Source organism: Daphnia pulicaria, chromosome 10 (genome assembly GCF_021234035.1).
Source record: "Daphnia pulicaria isolate SC F1-1A chromosome 10, SC_F0-13Bv2, whole genome shotgun sequence".
NCBI lineage: Eukaryota > Metazoa > Arthropoda > Branchiopoda > Diplostraca > Daphniidae > Daphnia > Daphnia pulicaria.
In genome coordinates, this window is record NC_060922.1 from 1,898,073 (window position 1) to 1,915,085 (window position 17,013).

The 17,013-nt window shown below is 42.9% G+C and overlaps 2 protein-coding genes across 5 annotated transcripts in view; one reads left to right on the top strand and one right to left on the bottom strand.

Annotated features, from left to right (window-relative positions):
* LOC124314208 (RPII140-upstream gene protein-like) overlaps positions 1 to 17,013 on the top strand; it is a 105,151-nt gene that overhangs the window by 38,131 nt on the left and 50,007 nt on the right. The window lies entirely within an intron of this gene.
* LOC124314033 overlaps positions 1 to 17,013 on the bottom strand; it is a 41,608-nt gene that overhangs the window by 13,978 nt on the left and 10,617 nt on the right. For 2 of the 4 annotated variants that reach the window (XM_046779005.1, XM_046779002.1), the window contains exons 3-5: positions 4,739 to 5,022; positions 3,794 to 4,632; positions 16 to 397 (exon numbers count right to left, since the gene is read on the bottom strand). In XM_046779005.1, the coding sequence (XP_046634961.1) occupies positions 16 to 397; positions 3,794 to 3,821 (410 nt within the window). In that variant the 5' untranslated portion in view covers positions 3,822 to 4,632; positions 4,739 to 5,022. Of the gene's footprint in view, positions 1 to 15; positions 398 to 3,793; positions 4,633 to 4,738; positions 5,023 to 13,716; positions 13,737 to 17,013 lie in introns of those variants that run through there. The other 2 variants (XM_046779003.1, XM_046779004.1) reach the window with 2 other exon arrangements.

Below are 17,013 nucleotides of genomic sequence, written 5' to 3' on the forward strand. Positions count from 1 at the left end.
GATTTGATTAATTACCTGACGTAATCGCGGCGGCAGAAGGTCTTGCCGTCGCGGACGAAGCAGGTGCAGTTCTCGTCCAGGAAGATGCCGCACTCGACGCACTTGAGGCAGGAGGCGTGCCACTCCAGGTCGGGCGCCACCCGCAGGATGTACTGGTCCTGGATCGGCGACCCGCAGCCCACGCACAAACTGCTGCCGGACGTCGCAGAGTTATTGACGCCCAGGCTTCCGACTCCGCTGTGACTGGAAACGGTGCGGACGGGACCCGGGACCGAAGACGGGACGATGGGACCGGGACCGACGGACACGGCAGCGGCCACAGTCACGGCCGACACCGACGAGTGGTGCTGCTGCAGCGGGTGGTGGTGTAGGTGGTGGTGATGCTGCCCTCCACCTACTGCGAAAATTAAAAATTTTATTTCATTTCATTAATTCATCTCAATTTTCATCTAAAACCATCAAAGTTACACACACACACAAATAGGCCCCCGGGGACAAAAATGTGAAAAATGGAATTCCGGTGGGAGGGGCGATACAAAATAATATCTCCCCCCCACACATTGTGTGTTTGATCAACTCCTTTTCATTTTTTCGGTGATGAATGAACCACCAGCAGTTCATCAATTTCACGTCCGATAGAGTTCACCAGAAGGCCTATACTTATATGTACCGTAGTTTATATATCAGATTATTCCTAAGGACAAACGATTTGAGCCTACAAAATATTATTGATGACACGTACACACACAAGAGAGAGAAGAGAGGCCTAGTACGTCAATATTATAGCGAGTAAAAGCGCTGAATCACATCATCAATAATCGGAGCCCAACAACTTTTCGTAGGTGGGAAAAACCAACCCCACACACCAAAATATATTTAAAAAAGAAAAAAAGGAGCGGGGTGATAAATAGATGGACATAGTCCCTGTCATCGGCTGGGGGGGGGGGGGGGGGGGGGGGGTGGTTGGTTTTATTTACCCTCGTCTCTCTCCTCTCTTGTTTTTCCGGCTAATTGCTGATGGCCCTGGCTCCTGCTGATGATGTACTTTCGCTATATATATGCCCGTCCGTGCACGCGCCGGTATAGTGCCAGCCCCCCCCCCCCCCTTGTCAACCCTCCTGAGGGCCATCGCACCTTTTTCTCTCCTCTTTTGTTCTCTCATCATTCGACCCCCCATCAGGGCAGGGCTAAACAGCTGTCACCAGCTGTGTGACTCTATGGGCCTATGCACAGTTCCCACACACACACCTATAGAAAGACTATCATCAAATTGATTTTATTTCCACCTTTTTCCTTTTACCTGCGTCATAAATTTTAATTCACATTGAAAAATTTAAAAAAAAAAAAAAGGTGGGGGGGGGGGGGGATTGAATTTCAATTGCGTAATTCGTTCGTGACTGGTGTGGCTATTCTGGGCTTCGAGACACATGTCTGCAGGAGGGGCGAGCTGGTATACAGCGAGCAGACACAGACGTAGAGAGTCTAATATGTGTAACTCTCTGTGTACATGCATAAGATTCTTTCGGGGATCCGGACCACCTTAGTCGTCCGTGGTGGGTGACGGGCCAGCAGCAGTCGCAGGCGCCACTGTCAAGTTATGGACGTGATAAGCATCGCCCGCTCTTCCTCTTCCCTTTTTCGTCTCTTCTTCTTCTTCTTCTTTTTCTATACACAAAAAATTCTTTTTTTCTTTCTTTCTTTGACTTTTTGTCTTTCCTTCTATCCTGTGTGTGTATACCCCAGCTCACCTAATAGAAGTCTCTTCATAATGATATCTTTTACCTTTTATTTTTATTTTTTTTAATTTTTGACTGTTTTTAATTTTCTCTAATGGATTGTGTAAACGGAATACTTTCCGACGGCCCAACTATTAAGCGCGCCAACGATTTGGATTTTTGAATTTCCCACCGAAAGCAGAACAAAATTTTCTTTTTTTGTCGCTTGTAACAGGAAGTCGATTTGTTATTATTTTAAAAAAACTTTTGTTGAAAATTTCGTGAGGAGTTGATTTTGTTTTATCGTGTGGGAACTCGGGGAGATTATGTCAATCATAGATTTCCAATGCCCAGAAATCCGAGCCGAAAGATAAGGCAATCCCCCCCCCCCCTAAACGAAATTCATTCACGACGGACAGTGTCAATATTTTCATATTCAGATCGGTCACTTGATTTTCTATCGGAGCTCTTGGCAAATGTTGAAAAAAAGATTTGCATGCAACTCTGCACACGGGAGAAGATTAGATACATATAGGCAGACACGTCAATTAAATTTAAAAAATCCGAAAAGAAAACGTACAACAAAAAGGAGAGAGAGGGGGGGGGGGCGCTGGATGCGGATGGATGCTTTTCAATCGGCTTATTTCAATAGAATAATTTTGAGGGGGAAGATTATGTACCATATAATAAATATAATACACAGACACAGTCGATGCGGCACCCACTTGACCGGGTAATTCAAACGCGGATAATCGGCCAGAAATAGAAAAAGAAAAAAAAACTGGCGCTAAAATTTGAAAACGAAATCAAAATCGGCGACCAGATTATCATTTTTGAACCAATGAAAAACTAGGAATTGGAACCAACACCAAATGCCAGTGTCGTCCATGTTATTACGCCCGATTACGTCTAGCTAGATTCGCTCAACAGTCAGAAAAGAACGACCGCAATAACAAATAGGGCGAATAGAAAGTGTAGCGGAATAATAAATTGGCAATGTGTTGGACAAAGAGATAAATAGAAGAAATTCGGGGGACTTGGCTGCTGACTGGCTGGCGAACGAAATAAAAAAAAACTATGCGGACCCCCGGTTGTTGCTGCTGCTGCTGATCAATGGAAACAACAACAACAGCGGGTCGATTCAAGAGTGATGGCCGATTTGAATGGACAGCAAAGGTCGCGTGCAATTTTCGGCTGCTATTGAGGAATGAGAGAGAGAGAGAGAGAGAAAGACCTTGCCTTGGATCGCCAATGTTTTACAGCATTTCAATTCCAATCGAATAGTTTGCGACAAACAGAATCGGCCATTCGATTTGACATTGAGGAGATTTTGGTCGAGATTTTCCCCATGTTTGCTTGTGTCATTCTGTTACCGGGCTGCTGCTGCTGCTGGGTGGGAGGCAAACGTTTGCCCGATGTAGGCCACGCACAGTGGACGATTTCGCAACTCTGCGATTGCGCTGCTGTACGACCGTTTAGCGATTTATTTTCTGCATAAAGCTAGTACGACGGCGGAGTCTTAGCATTGATTTTATTTTTAGTTTTTTGGGTTTGAAGGCGATACATAGCCGACGGCGGCGGGACGGCATTAAAATCACCCGCAAATGTTTTCGGCATTTTGGCATTTCTTTTCTTTTTTTTTTTTACTGTTTCAACGGGCGAATTATTAAGGCCGGGCCCACCGACGTCGTCTAAACGTTCTGGAGATTTCACAATGTTTAAAAGATCAAATCGATTCCCATTAGGAAAAGGGGATTATCTCTCAAGGGGTTGAAAAGAAAAAAAAGAGAAGGAAAACGAATATTATCCAATTTAAATGTTATCTGGGAATTCCGCGATATGGCGGTGAAAATTCTGATATCGGACTGATGATTGACCGTGACCACCACCAATTCGTGCGGTATCTTTTTCACGCGTCACCGGCCACGATTCAAAAAATGATGACAGGCCAATGAAACCAAAAATGATGATTGATAGAAACAAAAACAACAATAAAGTCCACCCCCCCCCCCCCGTTATATAGCCTAGCGCATCTTATCAAATCAATCAATAAATAAATAAATAGGGAATTCACTTACAGAGGAGAGGCTGCTGTTCCGTCTGCATCTCGGACTCGACGAGGACCAACGAGGGCGAAATTTTCGGGCCGCTCTCAGCACTCGACCAGCGGAGCACAATGTCAAACGATCAAACTCCACGAAACTGATGTCGTCTCGCGTCAAAATAACGAACGCACAATTCCAATTTTTTTTTCCCCGGGCGATTGGGGGAAAAAATCACTGGATGGGCGAATTATTCATAGGCCTAAATCGGCGGGTGAATTCAACTCGAAATTTTGACGCGTGTGTCACCAATAATCCTCGGCCACTATTCGATCGTCGCTGGTGCGGTTGGATCGATTCACGCACTTTCCCGACGGATTCGAAACTCCCGCCGTTGGCCGGTGTTCAAATGAAATCAAAACCTTAAAACACTTTTTCAAAAGTTTCGCTCGGCCCCTTTTTCGATTGTCCCCAAAAAGAAAACCCGATCGACGAACCGGGGAAAAATACACGAATCACAGTTGAGCGCGCGCCAAGGAGAGTCAAACGCAGAGCAGACGAATCTTGCGTTGCGTGAGTGGTGCAGTCGACACTAAATAAAAATTTTCTTTTTTTGTTTCTGATGAAGATGAAAATGAATTTCTGGAAGAAGAAGAAGGTGAAACGAACGTCACTCTCGACGGACAAACAAAAAAACACACGGGATGTTGGTACGGGTCAAAACGCCGTGTGGTTTGAAAGGCCCAGTCGAGTTGCTGCTGCTGCTGCTGCTGGTGGCGGCGATGAATAAATAATCGAAATGTCACTGGGGACAGAGTGACGTGAGGAACCGGACCGAAGCCACATCCAGCGGCGACTGCCCAGCCATCAGGCGCCTAGTCCCCAAGTTACAACCCAAACCCCCCGAAAGGGACGACGAAAAGGGAAAAAGAAAAATCAGAAAATAAAAGAGAAGAATAAGAGGAGAGAAAATGAGAATACCAAATTTCAGACTCCTCCTTCTCTCTCCCAACTCCCGCAACCTCACCTCGTCGCCACCGCCCATCGCCGGGGACTGATGGGCGGAGTTTGAATTCGTTCGTCCATTGGTCGAGCGGCAGGAGTCGACGGGCGACCCCGCCCAGTCTAGCGACTTGCCATTGGTGGCGTCTTTTATTTTCGACCCTCTTCGTGTGTTTGTTGCATTTTATTCTTTTCCTTTTTTTTGTCTCTTACACGATCGATCCGTGTGTGTGTGTGGCTGCCAAGGGGAAATGTATATTTCTCTAAATAAAATTTTAAAAAAATTACAAAAATAGGAGCCAGTTAGGAGCCGAAGCAATTCAACATGGCATACATCAACTCATCTCTCTTGTTGGTCTCAACTCGTAGCTCCAATATTAACAACGATGGAAGATAAAAATATGATACGTCACACCAACGATCCACAAGCCCGAAATCTGAAATTGGGGCGGGCGAAAATGGCCAACTCAAATATGTGAACGTCTACAACGTCAAGCCAAACTCCACTACTACGACGACATAGGCGCAGCACTTTGACAGCCGCCATCTTCTATACATTCACCAACACACGATGATGGAGAGAGAGAGTCTTCAATAAGATGAGAAGCCACAATCCCCCCTCTTACTCCACGCAGAGTTTCTCTTAAAAACCTCCGTGCTGCCAGAGTTATATAGAAATGTTGCTGGGCTGTGCTGCTGCTGCTGCTGTGGATGTCAAACTTTGAGTCTCGGCCGTCTCTCTCTCCCTTGTATATATAAGCACTTGCGGTTTCTCTGCTCTGGAACAGCGCAAGTGATTGTCCACGGCACACAGCCTATATAATATACATGTACAAACATTCAACCTACGATATCTAGTTGAAGCGGAACAAAAACTCGAGAGGCTAATATTAGTCGGACTTGGTGGGGCAGTCTCACTAGTCGATATTTATACACAGAGCAGAGCAGAGCAGAGAGCAGATAGTGGAGAAAGAGAATCAACAGAGCTGCTAACTGGTATAGTACGTGGGAAGGGAGATGGACCCAAAAAGGTCAAAGGTCGAGCAGCGTTTAGCGAGCGGCTGTCAATGGGGGGGCCCGGCTCTGTGGCGGCAGCGGCGGCGGTTCGGCGGCGGCGGTAGCGTTCGGAAATATAAAAAGAAAAAAGAGGTGAGAAATACACAGCAGCCATCCACCATCACATCCCCACTAGCACCAACCAACAGTTCCGTCCTTTTTATTTGAAAATAGCCCAGCCAAAAACGGTGAATTGTATGTGTGTGTGTGTGTGTATATAGGAGAGAGAGAAAAACCTTTGTCCAGGGCGCCTATGCTGCATTGCTGCTGCTGCTGTATATACAGAAAAGTCTAAACAGTATTTAGCCTGAGAAAACGACGTGACCGCGCCACTCGGTCCCGGATTAACGGCCGGTTTAACACGCCGGTCTCAGCAGCAGCAGCAGCAGCAGCCCAGCCAAGAGAGAAAACAAAAGACGAACAACATCATGCGCGTATGTGTGTAGAGGAGGGGGGGGGGGGGAAAGACGTGATGCTTGTGTATAAACAAAACACGCGACTAAATTATAATATCTACGAGATGAGAGAGAGAAGAGGATATGTACAGTACCCACCAAACTATTAGGTACACCCCCCTATTTTCAATGCATTCTTATGGCACTACGTGTCCTAGAAAAATGCAATAACTCTTGAACCGCTTGGGCTAGATTTTTTTCCTTTTGGCCCTGAGTAGATCTAATGATGATCTACATTTTTTATACACATGAAGTTGTCGTAGGATTAACCCCCACGGCGCTACGGTATCGTTCAGTTTATTAGGTACACCCGTTTTCCCCCCCATATGCGCCGTGTTAAATACGGCGTTTTCCAAAATTTACAAAAAATACTAAAAATCAAGCTAAAATCTTTTTCTTTGTGCGAAAAGATGCAGAATTCTTCACTCTATGCGAATATAAAGAATAATTTACAATCAAACCAACTCAGAGAACCCTTCCCTATACCTCAAAGTTTTCCACTTCAAAATTTGGCGAAATTGGGCGCCCTCTGCTGGCGAAAGTGCAAGTTTGTTGAAAAAAGTACAAATTTTGAAGTGGAAAACTTTGAGGTATAGGGAAGGGTTCTCTGAGTTGGTTTGATTGTAAATTATTCTTTATATTCGTATAGAGTGAAGAATTCTGCATCTTTTGGCACAAAGAAAAAGATTTTAGCTTGATTTTTAGTATTTTTTGTAAATTTTGGAAAACGCCGTATTTAACACGGCGCATATGGGGGGAAAACGGGTGTACCTAATAAACTGAACGATACCGTAGCGCCGTGGGGGTTAATCCTACGACAACTTCATGTGTATAAAAAATGTAGATCATCATTAGATCTACTCAGGGCCAAAAGGAAAAAAATCTAGCCCAAGCGGTTCAAGAGTTATTGCATTTTTTCTAGGACACGTAGTGCCATAAGAATGCATTGAAAATAGGGGGGTGTACCTAATAGTTTGGTGGGTACTGTATATGAAAATCGCGTAGATATGCAATAACATATATACAGGAAGGCTGGAATATATATATAGGGAAAAAAACTTGTTTATATGATGGCTGACGTCACTATAGTTGTGTGTATATTATACACATCCTGCTGGCTGATGCCATGGTATAGAAAAACATCAATATCTCCGTTATGTTTTGACACCGGGCCGTTAGAACAATTTCGGAAATATTATACAGAGACATGTGATTCGGGATTCTGCACGTATACAGCCTGTTATTGAGGATGTATAGCCACTATAGCCTATAGAATAATATTCGGAGAATAAGATGTGGGATTTCAAAATTTTGAAGGCGGGAGGTTTAATCTGATTTCAAATTTTTTTTTTTTTTTTGGCGCCAAGTTCAAATGTCGTTATCAAATTGAATTTAAAAGCTCGTCGGCATTTCATCAGGGATAGAAAAAGTTGAAAGCAGCATTTTTGTAATGGCATATTAAACAACTGCGCCGGAATAATCAAGACGCAATATACCCAAAAAAAAGCAAGAGACAACTCTAATATCATTCCTGATTGACGAGATTTATATATACGTACGTATATACAGCACTTGTCCTCGCTATGTTTGTTATGCCGTTTCTGGGAAAAGACTGGCGGGATTGTCACGACGGCCTATATATCCCGCCATATTCTTATGGATTACGACGTGAAGAATAATAAGAATAAGAATAATAATAAACACAAGGCCGGCCAATTGGTCTAAACAATAGAAGAAAGGCAGAAAAAGAAAAGATAAGGACTTTATTTACTAAAACAGCAGCAGCAGCAGCAGCAGCAGCAGCAGCAGAGCAGATCGATCGATCGATCAAAGTGCTGGGGTATGTATACGGTGGTGGTGGTTGCCGTCCCAGCAGCACCATTGGCTTCACTCGAACTCTTATAAAAGAAATAAACGTCTGTAAAATATATATATCTACTAGACTATAGGCTCTAGCTGCTATATAGACTATTAAACAGCATTCCAACGAGAGAAAAAAAAAAAGGGATCGATAATCGATTGTGATGGCGAGGGGCGGGCGTGCTAGTTATTGATCAATTTCTTTTCTCTTTCTCTCTCAACCGGATCTCTCTCCCTTTTGCTTTTGTATCTATCCGATATAATATTTATCCTATCCTTGATGTCTATAATGATCTATTGCCTTTACACACACACACACGTCGCATTCGATACTCCTGTACATTCCATCTATTATTATATATTCTTAATAGTACGTTAGCCATACGTCCTCTCTCTGAGCTACTGCCGATCACATCAAACATTTAGACAATCCTGTTCTTAATCTCTTGTCCCCCTTTTTTGATTGAATAGAATATACCTGCAAAGAAATATTATTTCGATAATTAGCCTAAATAGATTACAACTACTTTCGAGGATGGTATGGACAAATGTGTGTGTCGGAAGGTCTATATAATATTGGAGAGATGAAAAATCTGTGATGATTTGAAATGTTGATCAATCAGTTGAAATAAAGGCGCCATGTGTCAGTTAGGGTAATAATAATATTAATATATATACAACAATATTTAGAGTCGACTCTATTTCTAAAAAAATATGACGGATGGAGACACGTGCTCTCTTCGATTTCCTCCTCTATAATTCCGTATGCACATACCGGAGAAGAAGAAAAAAAGAGATGGCCATTGAAAGGAGAGATTAGCCGATCAGCAGTCTAAACATCAGTCCAGTTTCCCTACATACGCACATCAATGGTGGAAGACAGTTGCTGCTGGCTTCTGCTGCCGGATGATGGAAGTTAATCCGCAGCAACATCAGCTGTGTACAGACAAGATCAGACCCAGAATTTTACCATATCTAATATTCTAAAGTGATTTGGAAAAAAACATTTTTCTTAAAGACAAAAAGAAAAGAAAAAATCTTTTTTTCTTCCTGTACATTGGATTGACTTGACTAGCAGCACATGCTGTATCCAACAGTCTATATACCCCCAGTACACCCTAGTTCAAGAGTAGACTAGAAGAAAATAATTTATATCTGTGCGTAGAAATATTGATAAAAGAAGAAAATCTACATCTCTAGCCTAGAATTCAACCGGAATATCTATATCTCTATATTTCTAAATGCTATGGGCATCTCAACATTTGACAGCTGATGGGAGAGTTTTAAGTCAAAATCCTGGCCGGAAGGGACAGATCAGCTGATGGGCCGAAATAAGAAGTATAAAGGTATACATACCCAAAAAAGAAAAATAGGAAAAAAGGAGAAAGAAAAAATAGAAATTGGAGGGGCTGGAATAAGAATAAAAAAAGTCATTCCCATAGCTTTTTTTCTCTCTCTCTTTTTATATATGTGTGTGTGTGTGTGTTCGTGTTGTTGCCATGGAAATGTACTATAGAGCTCGCCGCTCTGCTGCTGATGTAAAATGAAGAAGAAGAAGAAGAAGAAAAAGCTTCCATCGAGTGCTCTGTTCGGCTAGCGCCGCCTGACCGCCGCCCGCCCGCCCGTCGTACACACACACACACACACAACCTCGTAGGTTGCGCTCGGCCGCCGCCACTATTTTTCTTTTTTTTTTTCGTTTTTCGTTTTTCCTTCTTCTTTTTCCTTATCAGACAACTGCATGTCAAATTGTCTGTTGGATGACGGGGGCTTTCGCTGACGTCCAGTCCAGCACCGGGCCCATCACCGACCAATTTTTTTTCCACCCCACGAAAAAATAATTCAAAATTAATTATTATTTTGAATAAATTTTTCCGAAAAAAAAAAAGTGCGCACGAATGTTGTGTGCCATGATGGTAGTGAACAACCAAATCTAAACTCGCCCGGATAAATTCGGATAAATCAAATCATTATTATTCTTTTTTATATCGAAGAAAGAATAAAAGAAATGGGCGTGACTTGATGTTTCATGTATAATATTCATCAAATAAATATGGATAAAAGCTGGTGGACGGCTGCCAACCAACCACAATGCGACCAGCATCTTTTTCCCATTTATTTGTTGGATCCTATACATTGGACGACGCATTAGCATATCCGGTCGTGTCACCGTCGTATTATAAAACAACGGGCTGTGCATATACCCGTTTCCAACAGAAACAGATTTACATTATCCTATAGATGAAATGCTAATAATCACGCCGAGTGTTCTTCCCCGCCAAATTCAAAATTTCAAAAAATTCAACCAGCGACTAACCACAGGACTGTAACTTTAGCAGCAGTCAAAAACCTTCTTTTTTCATATGTACATTTTTGACGGATGGACTATCGACATTTTGTTATCGACATTCTATGCGAAAAGAAGAAGAAGGTTCTTCTTTTGGCTGTCAAGAAAAGAATTTCTTCCCTCCTGAAAAAAAAAAAGAAATCAGATGGGGGACCCCAAAAAATAAAATAATAAAAGGAGGGGGGCCACAGTACATAGTAGTACAGATATGGCTGGTTACTAGTTGGCATCGCACACACAGCACGCGAATGAAAAGAGTCGCAAAAGAAAGCGGATCTGATTCCGCCATCAGTGTCCTCCACCTCCGCAGCAGAACACCAAAAACGATCAAAAAGGAACAATCTTTATTTTGATTCCCTTTTCCAGCGTACTAGTGTGTACATAGGAAAGAGGATTCACACAATAGGAAAGAACTAGTAAAATAAAAAAAAGAGACAATAGGAAAGGATTTGACCTGAACTCGCTGTGCTGTACAGAGCAGTAGTATAACTACAGACATGATGGCTTTTTGCTCTTTGTGGTTTGTCCCTATTGGTGCATCATCTTTTGTTGGATGAAGACTACTACCGGCTTATAAAAAGAGAGAGAGGCTGGTGGGTACTGTACATGTACACAAGAGTTGTCGAGCTTGATGGCAAAAGCCAAAAGGATATAAAAGGCACGGCCCAGCAGCCTCTATCGAAAAGAATGGCAGTTGATGGACAACAAGTGACAAAATATATAGATAGACCTCTTCTTCATTTTTTTGAACTATAAAGAGTCATTAGTTTGGACGGTTGGGGGGTCAAGGGTCACAACGGGAGGTCATCAGGTAAGAAAAAACCCTTTTTTATTTTTTACATTTTATTATTTTGGCACATTCGAATGGCCCCCAGCAGGGCCCCAACACGTCAAGTGATAATTGCAGCGCGATATATTCAAAAGGGGAGGGTGTATTTCATCTCTCTACTCTCTAGTAACGTCAATATTTAGTCGTCCAGCTATAGCAGGGGGATCGAATCATTTTGGGGGGAAGCTGCAAGGTAATTGGATCTCGGAAGCGAGCGGCGCTCCTTCTCAGACTATCGTGTGACACGCTCCTCCATGTCTATATTTCCTTCCAACTCCTGGACGCTCGCCCTAGGAGCTGCAGATATTCATTTACTCCCCAATAATAGACAGTAAAAATAAGAAGAGCGACAGTTTTTATGGAATATGAGACGTGTCGACGTCACCGGCCTACGTGTGTGTGTGGATAGAAGAAGAAGGAGAAAAAGTGTCACAAGGAGGTCAGAGACTGTCAATAATCCTTCCAGTCATCTCTTCCGAGGACTCCGCCGGACAGACTCTGGTAAACAGCTCCACTTACCCTCCTCAAAACATATTCCGACCGCACGACGTATGCTTTGTGGTGTCTACAGTGTGCTGTCCATCCATCAAACCGAACTGGCATATAAACAACGTCAAAGTCTATCAAGAAAAATAACATCAGCATATTAGGAAGGAAGGAAAAAAGGGATCTAATTAACCGATTGGTCACGTGTTGCTTCAATGGCCGTGGCTGAACGCGTGCCGTAACCATCACCGTCACATTTGAAACACGAAGGCGACGACAGCCAAGACAATCGACCCGAGTCCATTATGGCGCGATACAAAAAGAAATTTGCTACAAGAGTTGCAACTGCTGGATGACTCTGCTGGAACGGCTGTACAAAAAGGCCTACGCGATGTGACTTTGATGGATATTGGGCGCATATGTAAAAAGGCGGTTCCAGTTGTCCACGTCGAATTTCTAGCATGCTGGCAAGAGGACAAGGTGGCAATACGAACAGTCAACTGAATTATTATTAATATTCCAGCTCCCATCCGTGAGGCAGCTAAGCCCTAGCGCTTGGGCCGGCCGGCCCGATCGGAAACGGGCGTCCAAGTCGCGTGCCGATCGGCCGAGAGTCACGTGCCGGCGTTGACTGCCACTTCCGCACCCCACGCAAAAAGAGAGTCTGTCCGTCCCCCCATCAGTAGGACGCCTATAGACGCGTTTGATTCTTTTTACCGCCGGCCGCTGTCGATTCATATCGAAAAAGTGCTGCGACCGCACCGGTTTTGTCCCTCTTTTCCCGACCGCATCGAATTCAATCACCCCCCAACTCCCACCCATAACTGAAAATGTACCGCAACTAAAACTCGGCGCAATCCTTTTGCTCTCCCTCCGGTTCACTTGGCATTTTCACCTCTTGAAACCTACAGGAAAAGGGGGACGGACGTGTGTGACGGGCACAAAATATGTGCCTATATATCAAAAAGGGTTAGATTATTATATCCTGTACGAATAAAGGTTCCCATCCAGCAGCAGCAGCAGCCACCGCAGCAGCCGCCGCATAGTGTGGACAATGGATCGTGTATAGGGCCTTCCGCCTCTTTTTGACGGACTTTGTCGAGTGCTCGATGGATGGCTGCTTCATACAGCCGGAATCTATATCGATAATTAGCCAATTGTTCGGGCAGGAGAGACAACAATTCGGGAAATAAATGCGTGGGTGAAAAAGGGGGGTTCGCTTTCGCAGCAGTTCATACACGTTCGGCTTCAGCGTGTACACAAGTACGCTCTTATGATCGATCACACCTGCTCCCCTTTGAATCTCGCCCGCAGCTATATACACGTTGAATATGAAATGATTTGAAAAATGATTTGAAATGTTGGAATGAAACGGCGGGTGGTCGTTCCACCCATATTATATAACCACGTAATAAACAGAGTTTTACGTTTATTGGCTATTGTTTTATTTTAAAGCGACTAGGCAGGGCCAAATAAGTCTGGCAAATTGCCGCTTTTGAAAAAGAAATAAAGAGGAAAGACACGACGTTTCAATTTCATAGTCAAATAAACCAACAAACATGGCCGAGTGCTATTTTTGGGACATTTCTCTATGCACACAACGAGGAACACGTTACGGGTGCCGGTGTGTGGCGTGTCATCAAACATTTCTAGGTTGCACTTTGCTTCAATTGTGTAAAGTTCAAATGAATTCGATTGTTTCTACCCACAGATAAAGTAGTGAGGTAGGAAAAACCGGGCCTGATCTGCAGTCGTTTGACAATTGAATTATTTGAATGGACCCTGACTGAGTCAACAAAGTTGGCAAGAGAAAACAGTTGCAGTCAAGTACCTAGCTCACGAATAATCACTACTCCGTAACAATTAATAATCAACGCCATCAAATAGCAAAGAGAAGGAAGAATAGAAATTGCATTTGTCCTACCTTAAAGTCCGGGAAATCCACAGCCAGGCATCCACAAGTGATTCACGCTGAGAAGTTGAATCCACCAGTCGGGGATAGGAAAAAGGGGGCCCTCGTGAATACATCCACACTCACATGGGTGTACACGAGGACATTTAAAGAAAGGGGAAGAATAGATTCGTAACATGGCCGGCATTGGTAGTTTCTCCAACTAAACGGGATGCTGTTTATCTGAATGAAAAAAGAAAAATGAGTTACGAAAAAGATTGACAGAAATAACAACTTCACATTGGTAATAGTTGATAATGAGACCATGGGGTAATCGTACTTTAATAAATGGGAGAATTTAAGGTTTGCATGTAATAAAAGTCATTGGTCACTAAAATATCTAAAAGGTAAAAGGTCACAGGTTGATAAAAGTATCGAAATAACATTACCCAAGGGATGACACTGAGATTATTGCTGGTGACATGTCCAGCACAATCGAAACATGCATATCTTGTGGTAATGTCTGGCTCAGGCCTCACATCTGCACAAAATAAAGGGTTATACAAATAGTTTAAACAAAGTGCCATGCATTGATAGAGGACTTTCATCATTAATGCTAATCATGAACTAACATTTCACACAATTTTGAACAAGTTTAACTCTTCTATTTAACTTCACATGATCATTCTACTACATTTCTTAGTTTAATTTACCTGCTAAACAGCATGGAATGTGTATTAAACTATTCCATAAAGAACCTCGACCAGATTTCACGAGAAGACCACATGTTCGTAACGTACTGTACTACTGTTTCCCTCCAAAAAAAGACAATGAAGCAGACGACACCAATATTCTAATTAGCCAATCAGATAAGATATCGATCGAAACATATTTTAAAAATCGACCTGCCTCCTCTCAGAATCCAAGAGAGAATAAACAATTAAATCAAACATTTCAAACATTTCTCGTAGCCATTCAGCTAGAATCAAATAGTTTTCAAACATTCCTTCCAAATTTTCCACCTCCAATGCAGCGCTGACTTAATCCCGACCATAATCGCCTAATAGGTGTGCGCCATTGTGTGGGTGTACACAGTGCTTTCTAATGTATTTAGCCTCCCGCTATCTATTGATATACAGAAGAAAGGAAATAAAATAAAATAAAATAACCTAGCCTTGCGGATTATTGAATCAATATAAAGCCAACACACTGTCTAGAGGCGGCCTATATGACGCACATATAAATACACACAGCAGCGTCAGCCATTCTTTGACGGGATTATTCACGACCGCCCGCGAGGTTACTGAATCCAAACTATTAATAGCCAGACCCCCCTGTAATAATCTTTCGATATCTAAATTCCATTTCGCCATCTATATAATATATTTATAGACACACAAACGTCTGGCGATTTGCCAATGAATATAAGTACCTATTATTATCTCCTCCATTTGATTGAAATCGACAATCAATTTCAAAAAAGAAAAAAAAGAAACAGACTATAGAAAGAGAGAAGACTGTCGCCATCGAGGCTAAATAGATGATTGCTGATGGACTTTTCTGTACATATAAAATATATTAACTGCTATCTGAACTGATCCAGGCGCGACCGAACGACGACCTCACAATGGCCAGTTGGTCGCTGAGACTGCATGTTACATAAAGTGTCACACACACACACACATCTATGCAGCTGATGTCGTGCTGTTGTTAGTCAGGCGAAAAAAAAAAATAACCCACCCCCTATGTGTGTTATATACTACCACCATTCGTGTGCTGGCCTTCCTGCGTCTATAAACCACACACACACAAATAGAAGAGAAAAGAAGAAGAAGAAGAAGAGTATAGACATTGGTAGACGACAACACGGTCCGTCCGACAGCAGACACAGTGTCGTGATGTACACGTAAAAGCTTCGGCGCCGGCCGCCCGTTTGTGTTGCGCCAGCCCCAGCAAAGAGACAGAGAGGCTCAACTGGCTGACGGCGTATACAAGAGCCAATGGCGTCATCAGTTCAGCACAAACGGACATCACAGTCTCCAGCTAAAGAGATAGATGCGCCCAGGGTTCTCTTTCGGCACAGCTGCTGCTCCTAGTAGATGTCGAAGATGATGTTTTTGTTTTTTTTTTCTTGTGTGTTTCCTGGAAATTTTTTGGCGTGGCGGACGGCGGCGGTTACGACCGGCCCAGACGACGACATTAGATATATATCCGCTTCTATATAGACGTGTATATGTTGTGTGTAGTTGTACTGTGTGTGTCTATTTGGGCTTTTGCCCTGTCATTGTCCGCCACCCAGGCTCGTAAATATCTCGGAAAAGACTTCGGCGACGACGACGACGACGACTTCTCTGTTTTTGTTGTTGCCTTCGATGGGGGATATTGTCGAAGCCTACACACACACACACAAGCTGGAAGAAGATGTAGACAACAAGAAGAGAGCTATATAACCAGGGGAAACTCTGTTTTCAACTCTGAAAAAACACAACACCAAATAGACTACTTGCGTTGTTACTTGTCTCGGTAACTTTATCGACGGATGTTGTATGAAATATTGGCCCTGATGTTACATTTCATTCATATTTGCAGCCCCTGGTATCAGATTCTACTGGAATCAAAATGGCCTATCAATAAATTTCCTTAATTATTTCAAATAATGAAGGGATTTGATGTACACTCAGGAGCAGCAGCACATCAGTGTAGGAATAGGAAGAAGCTGCTGTTGCGCAACGGAATAATATTCGAAACATTCAGGCGACGGGAGTCAAAATTTGGTTGCCAGCATGTCGTTTATGGCGCCATCGAATCCTGACAGGATTGGGATTCAAAGTGCTGTAACAAATACAATCAGGTCAGGTCTTTTTTGTATTTTTTTGAATAATGCCCACACTCTGAATGTCTGAAGTGATTTCACGTCTAGCCTATTTCAAACGTGCTTATATACAACAAGAGAAATCGATATGAAACAACAGGCGTCCCACTCCGGTGTATAGACCCACTCTTTCTGAAGACGATATGTAGTAGGCTTACGTATTGGCCATCAGGAATATATAAATCTATACTAGACCAGACTAATCAGCGTTTTAGGGAGGCCCTATTAGTATGGAGCATGGACATTATACAGGCATTTAGTGTAGGCTCAGACAAATCGTCAGGTGGGCCGACTGGCTCATCATTTGTACACATTTAAAGACGGGAAGAAGAAGAAAAAAGTCTATCGAGATAAAAATAGAACCGGGCGACAGTCTCTTAATAGCTTCTTGTATATACACACGTGTATCGGTATAAAATATAAAAGACACAATCAAAATAGTGCTGGGCCTATATAGG